This window comes from Melitaea cinxia, chromosome 14 (genome assembly GCF_905220565.1).
Source record: "Melitaea cinxia chromosome 14, ilMelCinx1.1, whole genome shotgun sequence".
Taxonomy (NCBI): Eukaryota; Metazoa; Arthropoda; class Insecta; order Lepidoptera; family Nymphalidae; genus Melitaea; species Melitaea cinxia.
Genome location: NC_059407.1, coordinates 7723040 through 7744028, shown reverse-complemented (window position 1 = coordinate 7744028; position 20989 = coordinate 7723040). Strand labels below are relative to the sequence as shown.

Sequence of the window (20989 nt, the reverse complement as noted above, 5' to 3'; positions counted from 1 at the left end):
ATTTATTGTAGAACCTCTTTTGCTTTTGTTTTGTAGCTTAACTACATTTCACCTTTTCTTTAGATATAATAAATAATTAGTAAATCTGTGTTATGTATTTTTATTCTAAATACACCATTCGCTTGTCGGAGTAATATCTTGGCGCCCTATTTAAAATAAATTTTAGATATTTATTCCGCTCCAGGGTTTACAAGACCTCACGTCCCTGTGATACTAAATCTGAAATCAATATGTATATCTCATAGCTAGTCCGGTCAAATTTTAATGATCCAACGGGAGGCGCCACAACGCCTAACCGTGTGTCGTTATAAAATGATACCTTCTCGCCAGTGTCTAAACGCAGTAATGCAAGTCGTCTCCTCGTGTCACGTAGAAGCAAAAGATGACCACTTTCATTCAACTCGAGCCAGTCCACGCGGGCTTCGTGCCACCACTGTCCTAACTGCACTCCTAAGGACAATAAAAACTCTACATTGACATATTTTGGAAGTAATGCCGTCTCTTCTCAGCAAGACCCTATAGTCTGAGATGATAGTATCTTAACTATATAAAAAAGTAATTTTTATGTAACGATTTCATAGGAAATTACGTTTATGGGCGTACCCATGAATGTAGTGTTTGTAATAGTGCTAAAAAAATTTGAATTCAAAATGACCAACAACAAACACAAGATGTTTAACATTTATTATTTCACAGTATCAATTCTTATTTAATACTAGCTGACTCGGCAAACGTTGTCTTGCCGCTAAACGCTATTTAAAAATAGGGGTTGGTGGTAGAAGGGTGAAAATTAAGGGTTGTATGTATTTTTCAACGCCAAATCATATTCAAATTAAAAAATATATATTTAGGGGTGGACTACCCTTAACATTTAGGGGGATGAAAAATAGATGTTGATCGATTCTCAGACCTACCCAATATGCACACAAAATTTCATGAGAATCAGTCAAGCCGTTTCGAAGGAGTGTAACTACAAACACCGCGACACGAGAATTTTATATATTAGATAATAGTATATATAATATTACTGTTAATTTAATATCAGTATATCTAAAAAATGACTAAGTGTTATAAACTGCTGAGGTAGGGCACAGCAGGAAGGGGGACTCCCCAAGTGTTTGTAAGTACGTCCTCGTCGTCTCCCCGGGACCCCGTCCTGACCCCGTTAACGCAGGTGGCAGGCGGGCGACTAAATCTTGTGAACTTGTTGTGTGGGTCGCGGTCCGCCGTCTGCGCGGAAAGAGGACGGCGCCTGGTCCGACTGGTATCCCAGGCCGGATGCTGGGAATCGCCCTCCAGGAGATGGGTGATCCGGCTTCGGGAGTTGTTCAGCGCTTGCCTCGCGTCTGGACGATTCCCGAAGCCGGGATATATATATATATATATATATATATATATATATATATATATATATATATATATATATATATACTAGCTGTGCCCGCGGCTTCGCCCGCGTTGAAATCAGTGTGTCACAGCGTTTTCCCGGTAAACTTCCAGTGAAACTCTCATCAAAATCGGCTTAGCCATTCTGTAAACCTCTCTTGAAGCCCTCTTCTCCATCGGTGAAACCGCATGAAAATCCGTTCAGTAGATTTTGAGGGAATCAATCACATACACTTTTGGGGACTTTGTTTTATAATACACTAACTGTTTCCCGCGACTACGTCCGCGTGAAGCGCGCGTCGCGTCGATCAAAATGGTTCGTTGAATTCGTCAGAATTGTGGTATGAAATAATGTAGTAATAATATAATATTGTAGTGTAAATATGTTTGAAATATACTGCCTGCAATTTAGTTTTTAATATAGTTCTACGTAAATATATACCACGGAATAGCGTAACGCACGCTCCTCCGTGACTCCGTGACGACAGGGGTTAAATAACTAGTATAAATAACTTCTAGTAACGTAAAGGTTGTAAAAAATATTTTTTGTACTACTTAAAGGTAATATAAATGTTTCTTGAACACATAGAGTTGCAAATACGGTTATTTTCCTTTAAACCGACCCTGCTGTATATGTTTCATAGAAACTATCAACCCCAATTAAACCCCCTTAGCGGTGGAATATCGCAAAATCCGTTCTTAGCGGATGTCTACTAACTATAATCTACCTCCCTGCCGTTTTTTGAGTCAGTGATCTTTCTCTTTTATATATATAACGATGCATTATTTGGACACCTTTTCACCACCTATAGAGCATACATTTTAAATTTCAAATCTCTTACTTCAAAAACATAGGACTTTCATACAAACTTCCAAACCCCGTTTTATCCCCTTAGGGATCGAGTATCGTAATATCCGTTCTTAGAGGATGTCTACACCCTATAAGGAGCCTACCTGCCAAATTTCAAGGTTGTAGGTGTTATAGTTTCAGAGATTTCGTGATGAGTGAGTCAACCTACCATCCCCCGTTTTAACTCCAAAAGGGAGTTGATTTCTAAAGGTACATTATTTGGACACCTTCTCATCATCTATAGAGCATACATTTTAAATTTCAAGTCTCTTACTTCAAAAACATAGGACTTTCATATAAACTTCCAACCCCTGTTTTACCCCCTTAAGGATCGAATTTCGTAAAATCCGTCCTTAACGGATGTCTACGCTCTATAAAAAACCTACTTGCCAAATTTCAAGTTTGTAGTTGTTATAGTTTCGGAGTTTTCGTGATCAGTGAGTCAACCTACGATCACCCGTTTTAACCCCAAAAAAATGGATTTCTAGAGATACATTAATTGGACACCTTTTCACCATCTATAGAGTAACCATTTTAAATTTCAAGTCTCTTACTTCAAAAACATTAAACTTTCATACAAACATCCAACCCCCGTTTTATCCCCTTAGGGGTTGAATTTAGTAAAATCCGTTCTTAGCGGATGTCTACGTCCTATAAGGCCTACCTGCCAAATTTCAAGTTTGTAGGTGTTATAGTTTCGGAGATTTCGTGATGAGTGAGTGACCTTTCGCTTTTATATATGTATATTATAGATAGATAGATAGATAGATAGATATAGATATACCTAAACTACTATACTACTATATAGGCGCCTATAACTTTCTGATCTATTTGTACCATATGAAACCTGTAATTAGATCAGCCCATAAAGGAATATCTACCTGTAACAAGATCGACGACAGCTATGGTCTGCCTGTCGAGCAAGTAGGCGAGGTGCTTGCGGTCGCAGCCCTCCACCTTCTGCCCTTCGTTGATACGAACGCTCAACACGTGCGGGTTCACTCGTTCGGTGCGTACCTTTATTTCATTTTGTAGATTAAGTCTCCTACAAACTATCACCCAAAAAACTTTGATTACAATATTTAAACACAAACCACATCTATAAACATGTTACATAAGTAAATGTGTGTGTGTTTGTTTGTTAAGTAAAAATGTATCAAAGAACCAATATCTATTTCACAAGAAAAATCTTTATTGCTTTTGTATGCAATGAAGAATACTTGTGGTCAATAAATACACAAATGATTTAACAATTGCCAGAAAGTAAATTTAAAGCTTATATGAAAAAAGAATTCAATAGCTAAAACATATATTCCTTTCACTTTACACACAGACCTTACATTCCGAATCGATAATAGGTAGTTTGACATTAACTATAATAATAATATCATTTTTTATCTTCTAAAAATGCTTTTGAAGTGCACTCGTGGCCCGCTCCACGAACAGAGTAGTGTCAGACGGGGACGTCACCGACCGTGTGCAGCACGCGGTCCAGCCCGTACTCCAGCACGCTGAGCTCGCCCGCGCGCTGCAGCAGGCACGCGCCGCCCACCGCCGCGTACACGCGCTCGCCGGGCCCGCTCCACGAACAGAGTAGTGTCAGACGGGGACGTCACCGACCGTGTGCAGCACGCGGTCCAGCCCGTACTCCAGCACGCTGAGCTCGCCCGCGCGCTGCAGCAGGCACGCGCCGCCCACCGCCGCGTACACGCGCTCGCCGGGCCCGCTCCACGAACAGAGTAGTGTCAGACGGGGACGTCACCGACCGTGTGCAGCACGCGGTCCAGCCCGTACTCCAGCACGCTGAGCTCGCCCGCGCGCTGCAGCAGGCACGCGCCGCCCACCGCCGCGTACACGCGCTCGCCGGACCCGCTCCACGCCACCTGCCGACACTGACTTTAGCTCACCAGAACAGTGGCTGAACACCTGCTCGCTAGCACCACTCGCACCCACATACGCGCTACTGACAACACTAGGTCACCGGAGAACTCGAGTCTAATATAACTCTCTAGCTTTTCCCCGGGACAGAGAGTATCCGTGAGGAACTTCCTCGAGATAAAAAATAAACGAAAGTTCACCAAAGTACTTATATGCTAAGGGTTGAATCGTCAGTGGAAAGATGTGTGGATTGTTTAAATTATTAACAACATCCTAACCACCCTGAAATATACTCACTGATTTTCGAAATAAAATTCTTATTTTATTATTTGTTTTGTTTATAAGAAAAATAGGGCTAGAGAAACACAAGTAGCAATAAAATTGAGTAAAATACCATTTAAGAAACTTCATGAAATAGGCATGTTTTTTAAACTATGGGCTACCTAGGTCCCCCTACGTTTTTTTATACCACAGCTGCTCAAACTTTATCATAAAAAATTCGAATACACTATTTTTCATTTTTAAGTATTTAAAAAAAAAGAAACAGTTGTAGCTAGAAAAATTTTGTAATGCGCGTTAGCAAGGCCGATCATCCACAGTAATTTTCAGAGAAAATCAATTCGTTATTATTAAATTTGCAACCGTAGTGCCCAAAAGTTTGAACAAAGGTATCAAATCAAATCAAATCAAAAATAGCTTTATTCAAATAGGCTCCAAGAGCACTTTCGAATCGTCATTTTACAAATTAAAACTTTAAAAATAAATTATTATTTTTGTAAAAGTGAAGCTACCATATATACCACACCATACCATATATCGAATTTCGTACTTCATTTTTTTTAAATAAACCCTAGACCGTTGCAGATAGATTTATTTTTTATTTTTTTTTTCTGGGTTGGGCCTGTGCCCCTCCACAAGCACCTGTGGGGTTATCCATTAATTACCGGATAAGAAACCAAGTTATTTTATCAGCCATATCATTCCAAGCGACTTTTAACCATCACAAGTTTACGGCCGTTATTCAAAGTTCAGGAATTAATTGCCTTCATATTAGGAAAACCTGATTATTTGACTGGTTGTGTTTTGTACAATCTCACAGGCATACGAGCTTAATTTTTCGCATTATTATGTAGTAATGAAAAAACAAACAAACTGACCTCACTAGTCAAGCCTCGTGCAATATCACAAAGTATCAAACTATTGGTCGTCCGACACACCGCGTACCAGTCATTACCTGTTGATATTTATAAATAAAATTATCGATTTATAGAATATATCAGCTCAGTCTGAATAATCCAGAAAATAATTTGGTTTTTCCTGAAATATTAATAGGACCCCAATAATAATAACTCAAAAATAATATTATTCAGCAGTAAGATAACCAAATTTCGTTTTACTCCAAGAGCTTTACTAAGTACTGGTAAATAATATTGTTACTTGTAAACCAGATGTGCCTTACGTTTCACGTGCAAAAAAAATACTTCTTTTTTTAATAAAACGCTAAGGCAGGCCAGTACAAAACAACGGTGGACACGGCTACCTTTGCCTCCCCCTTAGCAACTACGTCTGGTTAGTAAAACGATCAATATTCACCAATGAATCGCACGTTAAATATGTCGGGCGCGAGCTTGGCAGTGACAGATAGCGGCGGCGCGTCGTTCGCCAGACGCGTGATGAGCAGCTGGCGCGCGCTCACGTGCCGCACCTCCACGCTGTCGCGCCACACCCAGCGTCTGCCGCAGAAGACCGTAATCTTAATGTATATAATTCTTCTATACGTTTTTTTTTTTTTTTTGTACAACAAAGTCAGCAAACAATCGTACGGCTTAACAAATGGTAAACGATTAGCTTATAGACATCAGAAGCATCGCAACTTCTCATGCTTGTTGCCGACGACACGCCCCCCCCCCCCTCCCGAGCTCTGGTCACCTTACTCATCACAGGAACATATCACTGTCTGAAAGCAGTATTATTTAAATGTGATCTTCTGTAAAGTCGAGGTACTTCCCCAGGCAGGCTGTTCCAGATTTTGGGCAGGATATGTCCTACTTATGTACTACCTCACCTAGCTAGCTAGCCTATGTCATAAAGTACTTGAGCGTTTTGGTTGAAATTTCGTATGTACATTTCAATCGGTTCATGGGTGGTTTAAAAACACAAATGGCCCGGTAGGTGGTGCTGCTGTCGGTAAATCAGCAATCTAACTTGGTAGTTGTATTCCGGGCAGGATAACGTCTGCCGCATCTGATAGTTTTTGTATATATTACATCATTTTATACGGCAGCGGTCGGCAACACGCGACCCGTAAATGTTTTTTTTATGGTTATTTTTCTAGATATATAGCCCAAACATATAAACATATAATGTAAGTATTACGTGTACGAATTAAATTCCGTATGTTTTAACAACTTTATTGCCATTTTAATTTTTCTATGGGATATGACCAATTATACGTACATACTTATCAGGTAGAATCTAGGGTTAATATCACAAGTGCGGTCCCACCTTTAGTTTATTTTGCCAACTTGTGGCTCTTGCCTGCCAAAAGGTTGCTGACCACTGATATACGGAATTTTCAAATTGGATCGATTGGTTATGTGGTTTCGGAGAATATCGCCCAGCCTAAATTTATAATCCTATCTGATTAATTTCCAAATTTATTTCGGCCTAGTTGGGAAGGCCTGTCATGAGTAGACATCGACATGTAAAACTCCAAAAAGGTTTCTAAATATGAACGGTCATCGTCACTACGTCATAGCTTCCTCTTTTTGTTTAAACTGTTTTATTCATAATTTAAAACTGTTTTATAATCTAGTGAAATATGAAGACAAAAAATACTACAAAAATAATTTATGGAAAATACAACGTTACGACTCAAGCATGGATATGCAAGATTTTTAACAACATACAACCTTTAGATAACAATTACTTTAGAACAGCCTCGAATTGGAGTACAGCACCAGTTTGCGACGCCACTGCCAATTTAGTGCCGTCGCCGCTCCAAGCGAGTGCCCGAGCCGCATATAAGTTGGGGATCTGTAGAGTGGACAGCTCCAAACCACCCGCCTCCTTTACCTCGCATATAAGGCAACCGTCGAACACACCGAACGCAATCGTCTGCAATAAATAATTATCTCAATATGCTAAATCTAAACATACATATATCAGGGGGTGATTTTCAAATGTCAATAGTCATAAGTCGTCATATAAAAAGGAGAAAACTATTTTGAAAGTAACCTCCTGATATACAACATAAACCGGACATTTCACTCTCACCTGACCAGATGGACTAAGCGTAGCTGAAATAATGTCTCTTCTGTCAGGTGGTAAAGATGGCTCCAAGTTGCGAACGAGAGCTCCACGCTGAGCCTCGTACACTGCTATTCTGCCGTCGCAAGAGCCGACTATTAACTAAAAACATACTTATATGATTATTTATGTGATATTACAAGCATCTGTTGGGAAAATTATTATCAAAATTTTTAAATTAATGACTTGTACCCGCCAACCCGCAGTTAAGCAGCATGGTAGATTAGGCTCCAATCCTTCTCTACATGGGGAAAGAAGCCTATGTCCAACAGTTGGATGTAACAGACTGAATGTGATGAATACGACTTGTATATGAAGAATATCCACAGCAGAAAATATAAATATCAATAATTTTTCCAGGAATAATCACTTATGAGTAGTTTCTCGTACATATTTAGCAAGATTACAGAATTTTTCTATTTGACCACAAAAATCTCACTTAACCGACATAAGAGACAAATATCATATTAAAAACTCTTAAACTAAAACATATCACTCAGAGAAGACGGTGTTCCAACGAAAAACTCAAGTAAGGCGACAGCAACACCAGCGCGGTGGGTGACTGGGCACAGCGCAGCAGAAGCCGCCCGTTGTGGTACAGCGAACTGTTCACAAATCCTTGTACCAAATATTTAACTCACGTAAGGCGACAGCAACACCAGCGCGGTGGGTGGCTGGGCGCAGCGCAGCAGAAGCCGCCCGTTGTGGTACAGCGAACTGTTCACAAATCCTTGTACCAAATATTTAACTCACGTAAGGCGACAGCAACACCAGTGCGGTGGGTGGTAGGGCGCAGCGCAGTAGAAGGCGCCCATTGTGGTACAGCGTGCCGTCCGCGTGGCCAGACGCCAGCCCTTCGCCCCGCGCCAGCGACACGCAGCACGCGCCCGCCGACCACAGGCTCGAGCTCTTGTTGGTCTTGCAATCTAGCGATCTGGTACAGACCAATTGACTATTTCATGTTACATATTATTTATTTATTATTCATTTCAAAACGTGATACTTAATTCTCTTTTACCATTCTAAGCCACTACTATGTTTATGATATAGAAAAGAAAGAGAGAACGTAGTTGTACGAGTATACATATAATATAGAGATGTATTCCATAGACGTTACTTTTGTTAACCGCGGCGCCTGTGTAGCGGTGATTAACATAATAAACGTGTAATGACGATACACACAATAGTGAAATCATATTCCTATCTATAGTGTCACGACGACATATAATAGTGAAATCATATTCCTACCAACAATGGACCAGTTAGGGTAATTAAATTACAATCCTACTTTTATATAAAGAGAAAGCTTTGTCCCAGCAGTGGTTTCCCGCTGCTTAAAAGTTATTAAAGTTACCGCTTTTGGGTATAAAAATAACAAATACTCTATTTTACTAATGCTTACCTGATTTTTCCATCACTGGTGCCAGTATAAAACCCATTTTCGGAAGGTAAAAGCTGCAACGGCGACCCTGTCAGAGGGAACTTGTTGCAGATCACCTTCTTTCCGTTCCAATTTGCACCGACTCGGTACACAAATACCATATTATCGCTTTGTGCTACGCCGAGTAGTTCAGAGTTTTCACTAAATGCTAAACCTAAACCAAAAAATAAATTTTTGTTTTTGATGTGGCAATAAATTTGATAATAATTTTTCTTTGCACAATAGAAAAAAAGTAATTTAAAGTGGAAAAGAAAGCTCCAAGAGGCCCCACTGCCAGTGTTTATCTGAATTAAAAAACTTAGAACTTTACTGTATCATGTTAAGAAAATAGTGACTCATTTTTGTCACTATTACTCAGCTTAGCTACTCCCCCTGATCAATAAAACCAATGTATATTAGAAAGGTGTGTTTACATCGACTAGTTAAAGTAAGCGTCTTTTTTATTTTTTAAAATAAGAGACTTTTACGTAAAAATAAAAGCAGGTCAATAATTCATTAGTAGAACTATAAATTAAAATAATTGTGTTGCAAACGAAAACCGACTTCAATTATATCGACAAGTAATACAAGACCATTGACCATTGGGCAGAAGCCTTCTTGTGAAGCTCAAAACAGCGGATGGCAGAACCGTCTGCTCTCGCCCTTAGATCCGAGAAGAGGTTGAGAAATTTTATGGACAGCTGTACTCGTTGAGTGCACGCAAGCCTGCGACTTGGGACACCGAAGATCCACGGGCACCATTGTTGCGCCATTATTCGGAGTGTATGCCGGACTTCGAAGAGGATGAGATTGGTGCAGCGCTCTGGCAGCTTAAAAACGGAAAGGCCCCGGGGTATGACAGAGTTACCACTGAAGTCCTTAAAGCCGTAGGGCGACCTGTCCTAAAAGCCTTGGCAAAACTATTTAACGCCATCATCCACCGAGGTACCACGCCGGAGGCGTGGTCCAGGAATGTGGTGGTGCTGTTCTTTAAGAGAGGCGATAAGTCTTTGTTAAAGAATTACAGACCGATCTCACTTGTGAGCCACGTCTATAAGCTGTTTTCGAGGGTTGTTACGAATCGTCTCGCTAGAAGATTCGACGAATTCCAGCCACCGGAGCAGGCTGGGTTTCGAAATGGCTACAGCACCGTAGATCACATCCATACTGCTGGACAGATTATTCAAAAGACGGAAGAATATAATCAACCGCTGTGTATGGCATTTGTGGACTACGAGAAAGCCTTCGACTCTGTCGAGACCTGGGCTGTCCTGGACTCGCTGCAGAGATGTCATATCGACTGGCGATATATCGATGTACTGAAATCTATGTACGACGCGGTGATAATGACCGTTCATGTCAATGACCAAAGAACAAGACCTATTTCCCTCCGGCACGAGGTAAGACAGGGGGATGTAATATCACCGAAACTGTTTACCACTGCGCTAAAGGATGTTTTTAAGACCTTAGATTGGGGGGAACGAGGCATCAACGTCAACGGTGAATTCATCTCTCACCTTCGTTTCGCCGACGATATTGTCATCTTTGCGGAGACGCTGGATGAATTAGGCCGAATGCTGGCCGGCCTAAACGAGTCCTCCCGACATGTCGGTCTCGTCGTTCAGGATTATATTTACCTAGTCCATACTATCCAACTAGGCCGCAACAACTTCGAGAAGAAGGCCGATAGGAGGATTCGGTTGGGTTGGGCGGCGTTTGGCAGACTTCGTCGAGTCTTCACTTCGGAGATTCCGCAATGCTTGAAGACAAAAGTCTTCGAACAATGCGTCCTGCCTGTGTTAACATACGCAGCCGGGACGTGGACACTGACGAACTGACTGGTCCACAAGTTTAGGGTCGCTCAACGTGCAATGGAACGGGCTATGCTTGGGGTTTCTCTCAAAGATAGAATTAGAAATGAGACTATCCACGAGAGAACGAAAGTAACCGACATAGCCTACAGAATTAGCAAGTTGAAGAGGCAGTGGGCTAATCATCTGTGTCACAGGACCGATGACCGCTAGAGCAAATGAGTCCTGAAGTGGAGACCGCGTCTTGGCAAACGCAGTGTGGGACGTCCTCCGGCCCGTTGGACCGACGATCTACGTAAGATTGCCGGTGTAGGCTGGATGAGGATTGCGGAAGACCGGGATGTCTGGCGCGAACTTAGGGAGGCCTATGTCCAGCAGTGGACTGCGATAGGCTAAAGTGAATGAGTGATTATTTTGTGTCAAAAAATGCTATGTTGTGTTATTAAACATTGTAAAAGTTGTTCCTAAAAACAAAAAAAAGAGGATGGAATTTCATTTCACAAGTAATTATAAATTATTTCATTGATTTTATTATTTATTCACTCAATAATTATACGGTTATCTTGGAACACAAAACCTCGACATTAATTCAACTGTGTTGCCAGTTTTCGGCGAAATGTTTTTCCCTTCAATTGGGGAAACTTCCTGATGGTCTAGGCGTTAGTTTAAAATATAAAATTTTTTAAAAATGTACGGACGTGTATTCGAGTCCCACACGTAATATCACGCCCAAATTGTTATTCCGAATTTAGATGTATTTTTATCTGTATATGTATTTGAAATAAATATGACATTACTGAAAAACACTAAAGTTTAATTATCTAGTGTGGTAAACAACGCAAAGTCCATTTAAACCTCATTAATCAAAAACAAAATTAATACCCGAAGCAAAGTGTGGACTGACCGCTAGTTATAAAAATATTGACATATTATTTCTTTTGTTATTTCAACGAAACCTTTAATTTAATAAAACACGAGATCTCTTGATTTCCGCCCTATGGCGTTTACAATGTACATGAAAATTGTTCAATCCAAGTGCAAACCTAAAGTATTTATTTAGTTATAAGTTCATGTATCCAAAATAAAACTTTAGAAACTTATGTCGTAAAAGGACATTTAAAAAAATACAGGCAGTTTTTTTCTTTTTATGGTATCATTATACACACATAGATGCACGTGTTCCTACAGTGCCATTTCTAATCGCCACGCACACATGAATGAAAAGTGGCTTCATACTTTTTGTTGCACACACTCCATCTGCCTTTTGTTTATTAATCTGAGATTAAAAATAAAAAATAAAATATATACGGTCGAATTGAGTAACCTCCTCTTTTTTGAAGTCGGTTAAAAAATATAGGCTATCGTGGTCTTGTCTTATAAAACAATTTGTCTAACATTAGATTATAAGGACCCATGAAAAGAGTCATAATACATAATAAACCTACATGCTTGCTATACGTTTATTAAATAGATTTTCGATTTCAAAGTTTAACTGTAGGTCGCTACAACATTGAGTTTACATCGTGTTAAAACGTAGTTGACCTCAAAACTAGTGAAGAAACTTAATTATTATAACTTTTTAGCAGTATGTGTAGGTATGTCTTTCCTCTTACTACCCCTCAACATTAAGAAAATTCTAGTTTTGCTTATAATCGTAGTCGATATAATGTAATAAAATATAACAACTTAAGACCTCAAATACCAAAAAAAGACTTTATTGTCAAACTAAAAGACATTATAAATGTTACACATTTGAAAGGTAAAAAACGTACTTGTGATGACGTAAGATTTCTTCCCTGCAGCGGGATCAGACGGCTTCGTGCTGAACTTATCGCGGCGTACGCCATCTCGATCGAACAGCAGCACGAGGCGGTCAGCAGTTGCTACAGCTAACTTGACATTATTTGGTGACCAGCTTATATCAGCTACAGGACTGTCACTATCCTGATAATACATATTTTAAATTATTTAAAATAACTTATTACAAACACATATATTTTACATATACAAAAATACCTTGTTATATACCTAAAATGCGTCAAGATAAAAAATTAACATATCATATTCGCGAACTCAAATTAAAATTAAATTCTCAAATCACCTCGTTTTTAAATCGTTTAAAAAGCAAAGAAGAAAAATAAGAAATATATGTAAGCAAAATGGTCATAGGTAGTAAGTATCGTTAAAAGAGCAAACAACATTAGAATAAAGCGAGAAAAGGGTTTTGATTATTTTGAACATATCGTGATATTAATTAATGAGTACAGTTTATGTAACATTTTTATTTTACCTGAGCTTCTAGTACAGTCTTAAAATATTTCAAACGCATTTTATATTTTGTTATTCAATTTGTTTAATTATTTTTGTTTTTACTTTATTCGGTTACTAAATGTCTTATTACCAAACTAGTTTAGAGTCAAATTGTTTTGAAAAACATTGTTACTAAGCAACAGTCAAAATTACCGCTCTCACTTTGTCCCCTTGTTCTACCCTTTTATGCTTACTATAGACTATTTTGAACTTTTATTTTATATAAAATCTTTTGTAAATTAACAATTTGGGTACATAATTGTGTTTGCTCGCAAACGAAAAAAAACCGACTTCAATTACATCGACGACTAATACAACGTATATCGACGAAAAAATAGTCAAGTAACTACGCGTTATCAAAGATTACTCAAAAAGCAGTTATCAGATCTCAATAAAATTTATATGTGACTACATGACAAACATCAGCTTTCCATTAAATTAAAAATTATTAAAATCGGTACACCCAGTAAAAAGTTATTGCGGATTTTCAAGAAGTTCCTTCGATTTATCTGGGATCCCATCATCAGGTCCTGGTTTCCTTATCATGGTACTAAACTAGGGATATCTTCTTTCCAACAAAAATAGAATTATCAAAATCGGTACACCCAGTAAAAAGTTATTGCGAATTTTTAAGAGTTTCCCTCGATTTCTCTGGGATCCCATCATCAGATCCTGGTTTTCTTATCATGGTACTAAACTAGGGATATCTCCTTTCTAACAAAAAAATAATTATCAAAATCGGTATATCCAGTAGAAAGTTATGCGGTATAATACAACGTAGGTCGACGAAAAAAGCGTCAAGTAAAAACGCATTATTAGATATAACTCGAAAAGTAGTTGTTAGATCTCAAATAAATTTAAATGGGACCAATTGACACACACCACCTCTCGATTAAAAAAAAATTGTCGAAATCGGTCCCCACGGTCAAAAGTTCTGATGTAACATACATAAAAAAAAATCCAGTCGAATTGAGAACCTCCTCCTTTTTTGGAAGTCGGTTAAAAATTAATTGTATAAGTACTTAAATTTTTTGTGTTATCACAGTTTCCTACTACACATATTACTACGATTGATTTTTAAAATATTAATTCTGTAACAGATACAATCTAGAGAACTAATTTATAGAATAGTTAAGTCGTGTAACATATAACCAATTTTATTATATATCGTACGTACTTACAAAAACAAGACAGCAAACACAATTTCTTCAAATTACTGCTACCGAACTCAAGCAACCTGGTAACGTTTGCATTACGGAACAAAAACCATTTCTTCGATTGGTGTGTACAATGAGTAAATTTTATAATACTAAAAAAAACACTGTAGGTATAATTATAGCCTACTAGCTGACCTGACGAACTTCGTATCGCCTAACACAAACTTTATCGTACGGTATTAAAGTTCAAATTGACTTTTAATTATTATCACAAATCTTTTATATGGGAGTATAGAAAAGTGTTGTTTTTAGACTTCTTCAGGAAATTTAAATTTTTTTTTTTTTTAGAATTTTTCTCTCCGTAAGAACCATCCTCGTACTTTAAGGAATATTTTAAAAAAAGAATTAGCGAAATCGGTCCAACCGTTCTCGAGTTTTGCGCTTAGCAACACATTCAGCGACTCGTTTTTATATTATAGAAGATAGGTACAATACGCTTAATTATTTTTGTATTTTCTTCTTAATATATTTTACAACATATACTTTTTAATACTTAAATAGTTTTTATAAACAGAGATTTTTGCTTTAGAAAGTTTTTGTTAATTTATTATTTCTGATTAAAATAATATAAATAATAAATTATCAAAATTTAAAGTACATATCTAGTTCATTATACTATATTTTTTAGTTTTGCTGTGTGGTTACGGCAGTAAGAATATTATAGCCGCCACCTCTCTTCCCGTGATTGTCGTAAGAGGCGATTAAGGGCAACAACAGCTTCACAGGGCTAACACAGTTCCACTACCACATTGTAACTTAGCCAACCGATGGCGGGATAACCATCCAACTGCTGGCTTTGAAATACACAGGCCGAAGACGGGCAGCAGCGTCTTTGGTGCGACAAAGCCAGCCCTCCGGTCACCAACCCGCCTGCTCAGCGTGGTGACTAAAGGCAAAACACATGAGTTCATTTTTGGCGCGAACTTGTGGATTCCTATGTCCAGCAGTGGACTGTATTAGGCTCAAATGATGATGATGATGATAATGAGTTTTTCCATAGCTTTACAATTCTTAAAACTTTTTCATGCAATCTTTATTTATTTTATATACTAGCTGACCCGGCGAACTTCGTATCGCCTAACACATACTTTATCGTATGGTATTAAAGTTCAAATTGACTTTTAGTATTATCACAAATCTTTTGTATGAGAGTATAGAAAAGTGTTGTTTTTAGACTTTTTCAGGAAATTTAATTTTTTTTTTTTTAGAATTTTTCTCTCCGTAAGAACCATCCTTGTACTTCAAAGAATATTTTAAAAAAAGAATTAGCGAAATCGGTCCAACCGTTCTCGAGTTTTGCGCTTAGCAACACATTCAGCGATTCATTTTTATATTATAGAGATATATATATATATATATATATATATATATATATATATGGATCATTACCTAAATAGTAAATACAATACGAAACATAAATTTTATTTGATATAGTCGCATATTTTTTTAAATGTCAGTGCAGTCATATAAATAGTCTATGGTAGTAAGTGACAGAAGCCATTACGACAGTCTGTGGTTCGTGTCTTTCTTTCAAGTGTTTCGTGTTTGTTAGGACGTTGTGAGGTTAGAAAATATTAAATCTAATAAAATCTTGTTATTTCAATGATATTTTTAATAATTATTTCTCAACATTCATTTTAAATATTGTACTGTGTCAGTGTTAACATTTATTTCGAGTACCATTTAAAGCACTGATGTCAATTTTACGTAAATAAAATATGCTGTCGGCATTACAAACAACCAACATTCATAAATAATTAATGTAAGTATTAAATTGGTTTTCAATTATTTTGCTTACGAAGAACTTCTCGTCTTTCAGGACGTCATGCCTTTCGAGCGCTACGTTGAACCAGGGCGTGTGGCTTTAGTAGCCGACGGCCCCCTTAAAGGAAAATTGGTGAGTGTTGTCGATGTTATCGACCAAACACGAGCACTTGTCGACGGACCCGGAAGCGGTGTTCCCCGACAACAGATTCGTCTCAACCAACTACATTTGACGAAATTCCGCCTCAGCTATCCCTTCACAGCACCGACACGTGTTGTTAGGAAAGCTTGGACCGATGCGAAACTTAACGAGAAATGGGCTGAGAGCCAATGGTCCAAGAATCTGGCAAATAAAGAAAAACGCGCAGCAATGACAGACTTCGACAGATTTAAATTAACCGCAGCGCGCGTCAAGAGGAACCGTGCCAGGACAGCTGTGTTCAAAAGTCTTAAAATTAAAGCAGCGCGGTCTGGTGCTTTCGGGAAAAAGAAAGTTCTCAAAACTCCAGCCAAGAAACAACGCACGAAGAAGGCACCTGCACCCAAACCAGCGAAGAAGTAATTCTTGTTTTGCGTCTGAAACAAAAGTGTAATTTATAGGACAAATCAAAATAAAGAATTACTTTAAGCAAAAAAATTGATGTATTGTTAAACATTCCTTTGTTTTATAGCCTTAATCATTGACCTAAGGTGAGTTCTGTGGCTATTTTAGAGCAAAATGTTTTTTCTTTATTTAATTTTTTTTATTTTTCAGGTAGTATAGTTGCTGTAGAATCTTTGGAGGTTAGTTCTTATGCCTATTGATATACTAGTAAGGTACTTTTATGATGAATATAAATAAATAGTCTCATTCGTATGAACTTTATGATTTCAACATTACCGATTAAACTGATGATTGACAAAACATAATTGTTTTCAATAAGTCTAAAAATTTAAATTAATGATAGCAATTTTTTTTCAAGGTAAATAAAAAAGTCCACAATCCTGACCACATATGCCACGTAAGTTACTCCTCTTAAATCTTTTAAAAACACAACATTTAGTCAACTATGTTTAAAGAAAATGTGTTTAATTTTGCTATTGAATAATATTAATTAAAAATAGTGAACACATTTAAGTAAAATCTAATGATGAATATATATTGTCTCGTTCGTATGATCCACATGATTTAAAACTTACCGATTTAAACTGAACTATATTATTATTTAATCTTTCGTTCTGTTGAATATATTTTTATGTTATTATAAGTTTAAAATTTTGTACAGGGTTCCAGTCTTGCATCATGATGTGTGTCGATAACGAGAAAATATGCTGTAAGTACTACGTATATTTTAAACGAAGCATTTTGATTATATGAATATACCCTACCCTATCTATCCTTTAGGATATATGTATTTTGTTTGTTTGTAATATTCACCTACTTTTTTTACTATGGCAACTAACCCAAGTTACTTAGCAGTCGTAGTTTAGGAAATATCTATAACAAACAGTATATCTTATGTATGTATGTATATTGAGAATAGTTGATACAAATTTACCCTACCAAAGCCGATGCGTGACCAGACAAAAACTGACACGCTTGACTCTGGATAGGAACATTAACGCACTCTGTGTAAGATCCCCAGTTGATATAGCTGGATATCTAAGGGTTGAGTGTGACAAAATTTAACATTACATTTTGCCATTATTATTAATATTCTTTTATACAAATACATGTACTTTATACTTTTTTTGTCTTGTTACAGAACCATGTGTGGTTGCATTCAAATGCATGGATGCACCAATTACAAAATCCATAACTGCAATAAATGTAAGTAAATTAAAAAGGTATTTGTATAATCTAAATTTCAAACTATAACTAATAGTAAAAAATACTTTAATTTATTATAAAATCTATAATAATAATAATAATCTTTAATTTCGGCACTAGCCCATATAGTGTTAGTAACAATGATTCCTTATAACCTAAATTTAGTACAATTACAAAGATTAAAGTAATTACATTTTAACATGATATGAAAGATCTATTATAGTTTGATACTTGTGTGCGTGATTAACTTTAGAGGAGTAGGCATTATTGTTATACAAATATGAGTTACAACCTTAGTCCTATATATATGATAGGCTTCTACTAAGCCATTTGACATATACAGCCTGTTTCACTTGATTCATTTAAACATACTAAAATAAGTATAATTAAAGTAAATTGTTTCAAAACTTTGCAAATGATGAACAACTTAAGTTATCCCTGTCTCACTAAACCATGGGGAAAGTATGGTATGGTAACAACTGAACAAAAAAAAATTTAATAATGGTTTAGATTAATATGAATATATTATTAACTAGTATTTCGTTTATAGGCAGTGAAAATGGGATCCTACAGAAGGACAACAATTGATAATATATGAAGGTAAGAATAGATGAATACTAAAGTTTTACTATTTAACTAAAAGAAAAATATAATGATGTAAAATTGTATCGCCACTACTTAAATGTTTAAAAACTATTATCATTCAATTTGAAATTAAAAAATACTTATAATCTTTTTTCTTATTTAAGATTTTTAGACATGAAGTTCAATAATAATTAACAAATTGATTTATTAATAGTTTCAAATGAAGCGTGTATTTATGAGAAATAGTAATTTTTTACAAATATCAATTATATAAACAACTAAATTGTATAACTTACAAATCTAACTAAAACCTTTTTTTTTGGAATGTACATATATTTAAATTAAGATTATTCACCCTACCAAAGCCGATGTGTGCACAGATGATAACTGGCATACTTGACTCTGGATAGGAACATTAATACACTCTGTGTAGGATACTGGTTTCTTATAAACTCAGTATCCAAGGGATTGACTGTGACAATTGCATTTAATATATTATATAGAGAACCTACTGTAACACAAAAAATAAAGACAAGTTTTCTTTTCAGGAACACTTAAAACAAGAATATGCTTCATACGCTTCAGCCTGTAATATCCCACTACTGGACATAGGCCTCTTTTCCCCATGTAAGAGAAGGATCAGAGCTTAATCCACCATGCTGCTCCGATGCAGGTTGGCGGATAAAACAAGAATGAGTTCAGATAAAAGTGAAGAGATGAAGTTACAGGTAAGAAGACATACAAATTTCTAGAGCCATAAATCCAAAAACTAATAATGTTTGTATAAGATTTTTGAATTTCATTAAAATGATATACTGTCATAGTAGTAATACATTATGGTGCTAATTAAATGGACTTATTTTTAATAGCATTATTTGCCTCTAAAAATCTACATTGTCTTTAAAGTAATAAGTCAACCACAAATAATGAGCATCTAAATGATACTATCATAGCAACTAGTTATCTTCTATGTAAGCCACTCTAAATACAACTCAGCATGGTAATTATTTTTTAGCATATAAATTTGTAACATGCATTCAAGCAATAAACTTCTAAATTTGCAATATATGACATCAAATTAGATATTCTATTCGCATCTAATTTTTTTGGTGACAAGATGTAAAATTCATGGCGAGTTAGTAGATTAGGTGACAAATAAAAATAAGAAGAACAAGTAAAAAGAATTGTTGATCTTTACTTGACGCTTTCTATAGAACATTTAGTAGGCTTTGTAAAAAAAAACAAATTAGTTTATTAGAGGCTATGTGGTTTTCCCGTTGCTTAGTTATAAAATAGGAACTTAGATCACATGGCCAATAAAGAAATCTGTGGCTTGACTTATAATTTCCCATTCATTATTATATGATGACGTTTGTATCGCCCCTATCTGATTCACTGATGATTGATGTGTGCTGAGCTTAATAAAAACTATAATTTAAACATTTATTTACAAAGCAGTACTTACAACTTTCTTTTGTTTCAGACTAAAAATGGCTTGAAGATCTTCATCGGCAGTAAAATAGAATGATTTCAAAAATAGCATGTAAGTTTATTTGGATTGTATTTTAATTTTTTACATCACATTATCTATACATATAATAAAATGGTAGGAAAGTCAAAACTGTACATTGAATATTTTTTTAAAAGAATACTTGGGGTGTGATCTACAATCGATACCAAAGCTAAAAATATAATTTTTAGAATTTTTGTCTGTATGTATGTCCGGGATTAAACTCAAAAAGTACCGCATGGATTTACTTCAAATGACATGGCCAATTTTTGTATGGGCGTTCGAACTTAGTGTACACAGATGACTTTTGGTGTTATAAACTCATGATAAACTCACTGAACTTGTCATTACAATAAACTAGACGTTAACATGTAAGAGTATAGGTTATGATTTAAAAAACGGTGCTTTCAAACAGTGAACAGTTTCGAATTATTATATCTAAACAATCTAACGACACATATTTGAATGTTGTTGTTACTATGTTAATAACCATGCTATATAAGCTAGCTTCACACTATAAAAATCACGCAATATAAGTAACTATCGCTGAGTTGCACGAAACAAAATTAAATTTAAACAGAGTTTAATTAAACTAATTTAATCATAAGAATTTCATACAATTCTTGCGATTAAATTAGTTTAATTACTACATAAATTTTAATTTTTTTCCGTGCAACTCGATAAACATAATTAAATGAATATAAATAGACAAGACAATTTTAAAGCAGTGCCATCTATGAGATTTTTCTGTAGATATGAAATGTAAAGAAGAAACGGGTAAATAAATGTTATTTTAAAAGGTATAATCGTAGGTATTTTTGGTGCTGTATAGCGTTCACGCAGACGACGTCGCGGGCAGCAGCTAGTTCTCATATAAAGTAGCTGTAAATGTTTTTTGTAAAAATGTCTCGGTGGTGCTTATGACACATTTTATTTATTAATTATTGTATTTCCTTAACCTAGTTTCTTCAATATATTGTTTTTCAAACATAATTATAGTAAAACTAGCTGACTCGGCAAACGTTGTCTTGCCGCTAAACGCTATTTGAAAATAGGGATTGGTGGTAGAAGGGTGAAAATTTCGGGTTGTATATATTTTTCAACGCCAAATCATAATAAAACAAAAAATAAATAATTTA

General features: G+C 36.2%; 2 protein-coding genes across 2 annotated transcripts in view; one reads left to right on the top strand and one right to left on the bottom strand.

Annotated features, from left to right (window-relative positions):
* The window catches only part of LOC123659966 (intraflagellar transport protein 172 homolog), a 41687-nt gene extending 28704 nt beyond the window's left edge, over positions 1-12983 (bottom strand). Inside the window, exons 1-11 of the mRNA XM_045595120.1 lie at positions 12945-12983; positions 12427-12598; positions 8826-9018; positions 8177-8357; positions 7391-7525; positions 7044-7231; positions 5708-5847; positions 5272-5348; positions 4003-4119; positions 3118-3253; positions 320-450 (exon numbers count right to left, since the gene is read on the bottom strand). Of these exons, the coding sequence (XP_045451076.1) occupies positions 320-450; positions 3118-3253; positions 4003-4119; positions 5272-5348; positions 5708-5847; positions 7044-7231; positions 7391-7525; positions 8177-8357; positions 8826-9018; positions 12427-12598; positions 12945-12983 (1509 nt within the window). The remainder of the gene's footprint in view (positions 1-319; positions 451-3117; positions 3254-4002; positions 4120-5271; positions 5349-5707; positions 5848-7043; positions 7232-7390; positions 7526-8176; positions 8358-8825; positions 9019-12426; positions 12599-12944) is intronic.
* Positions 12984-15642: 2659 nt separating this feature from the next.
* On the top strand, positions 15643-16582 carry LOC123659967 (60S ribosomal protein L14). Its single transcript, XM_045595121.1, has 2 exons — positions 15643-15744; positions 16001-16582. Exon 2 carries the CDS (start codon positions 16007-16009, stop codon positions 16505-16507), a length of 501 nt encoding a protein of 166 aa, XP_045451077.1. The 5' UTR covers positions 15643-15744; positions 16001-16006; the 3' UTR covers positions 16508-16582.
* Positions 16583-20989: the final 4407 nt, after the last annotated feature.

Excerpts from the sequence above, each read along its gene's own strand:
- LOC123659967 (XM_045595121.1), top strand. The coding sequence starts at position 16,007 with ATGCCTTTCGAGCGCTACGTTGAACCAGGGCGTGTGGCTTTAGTAGCC.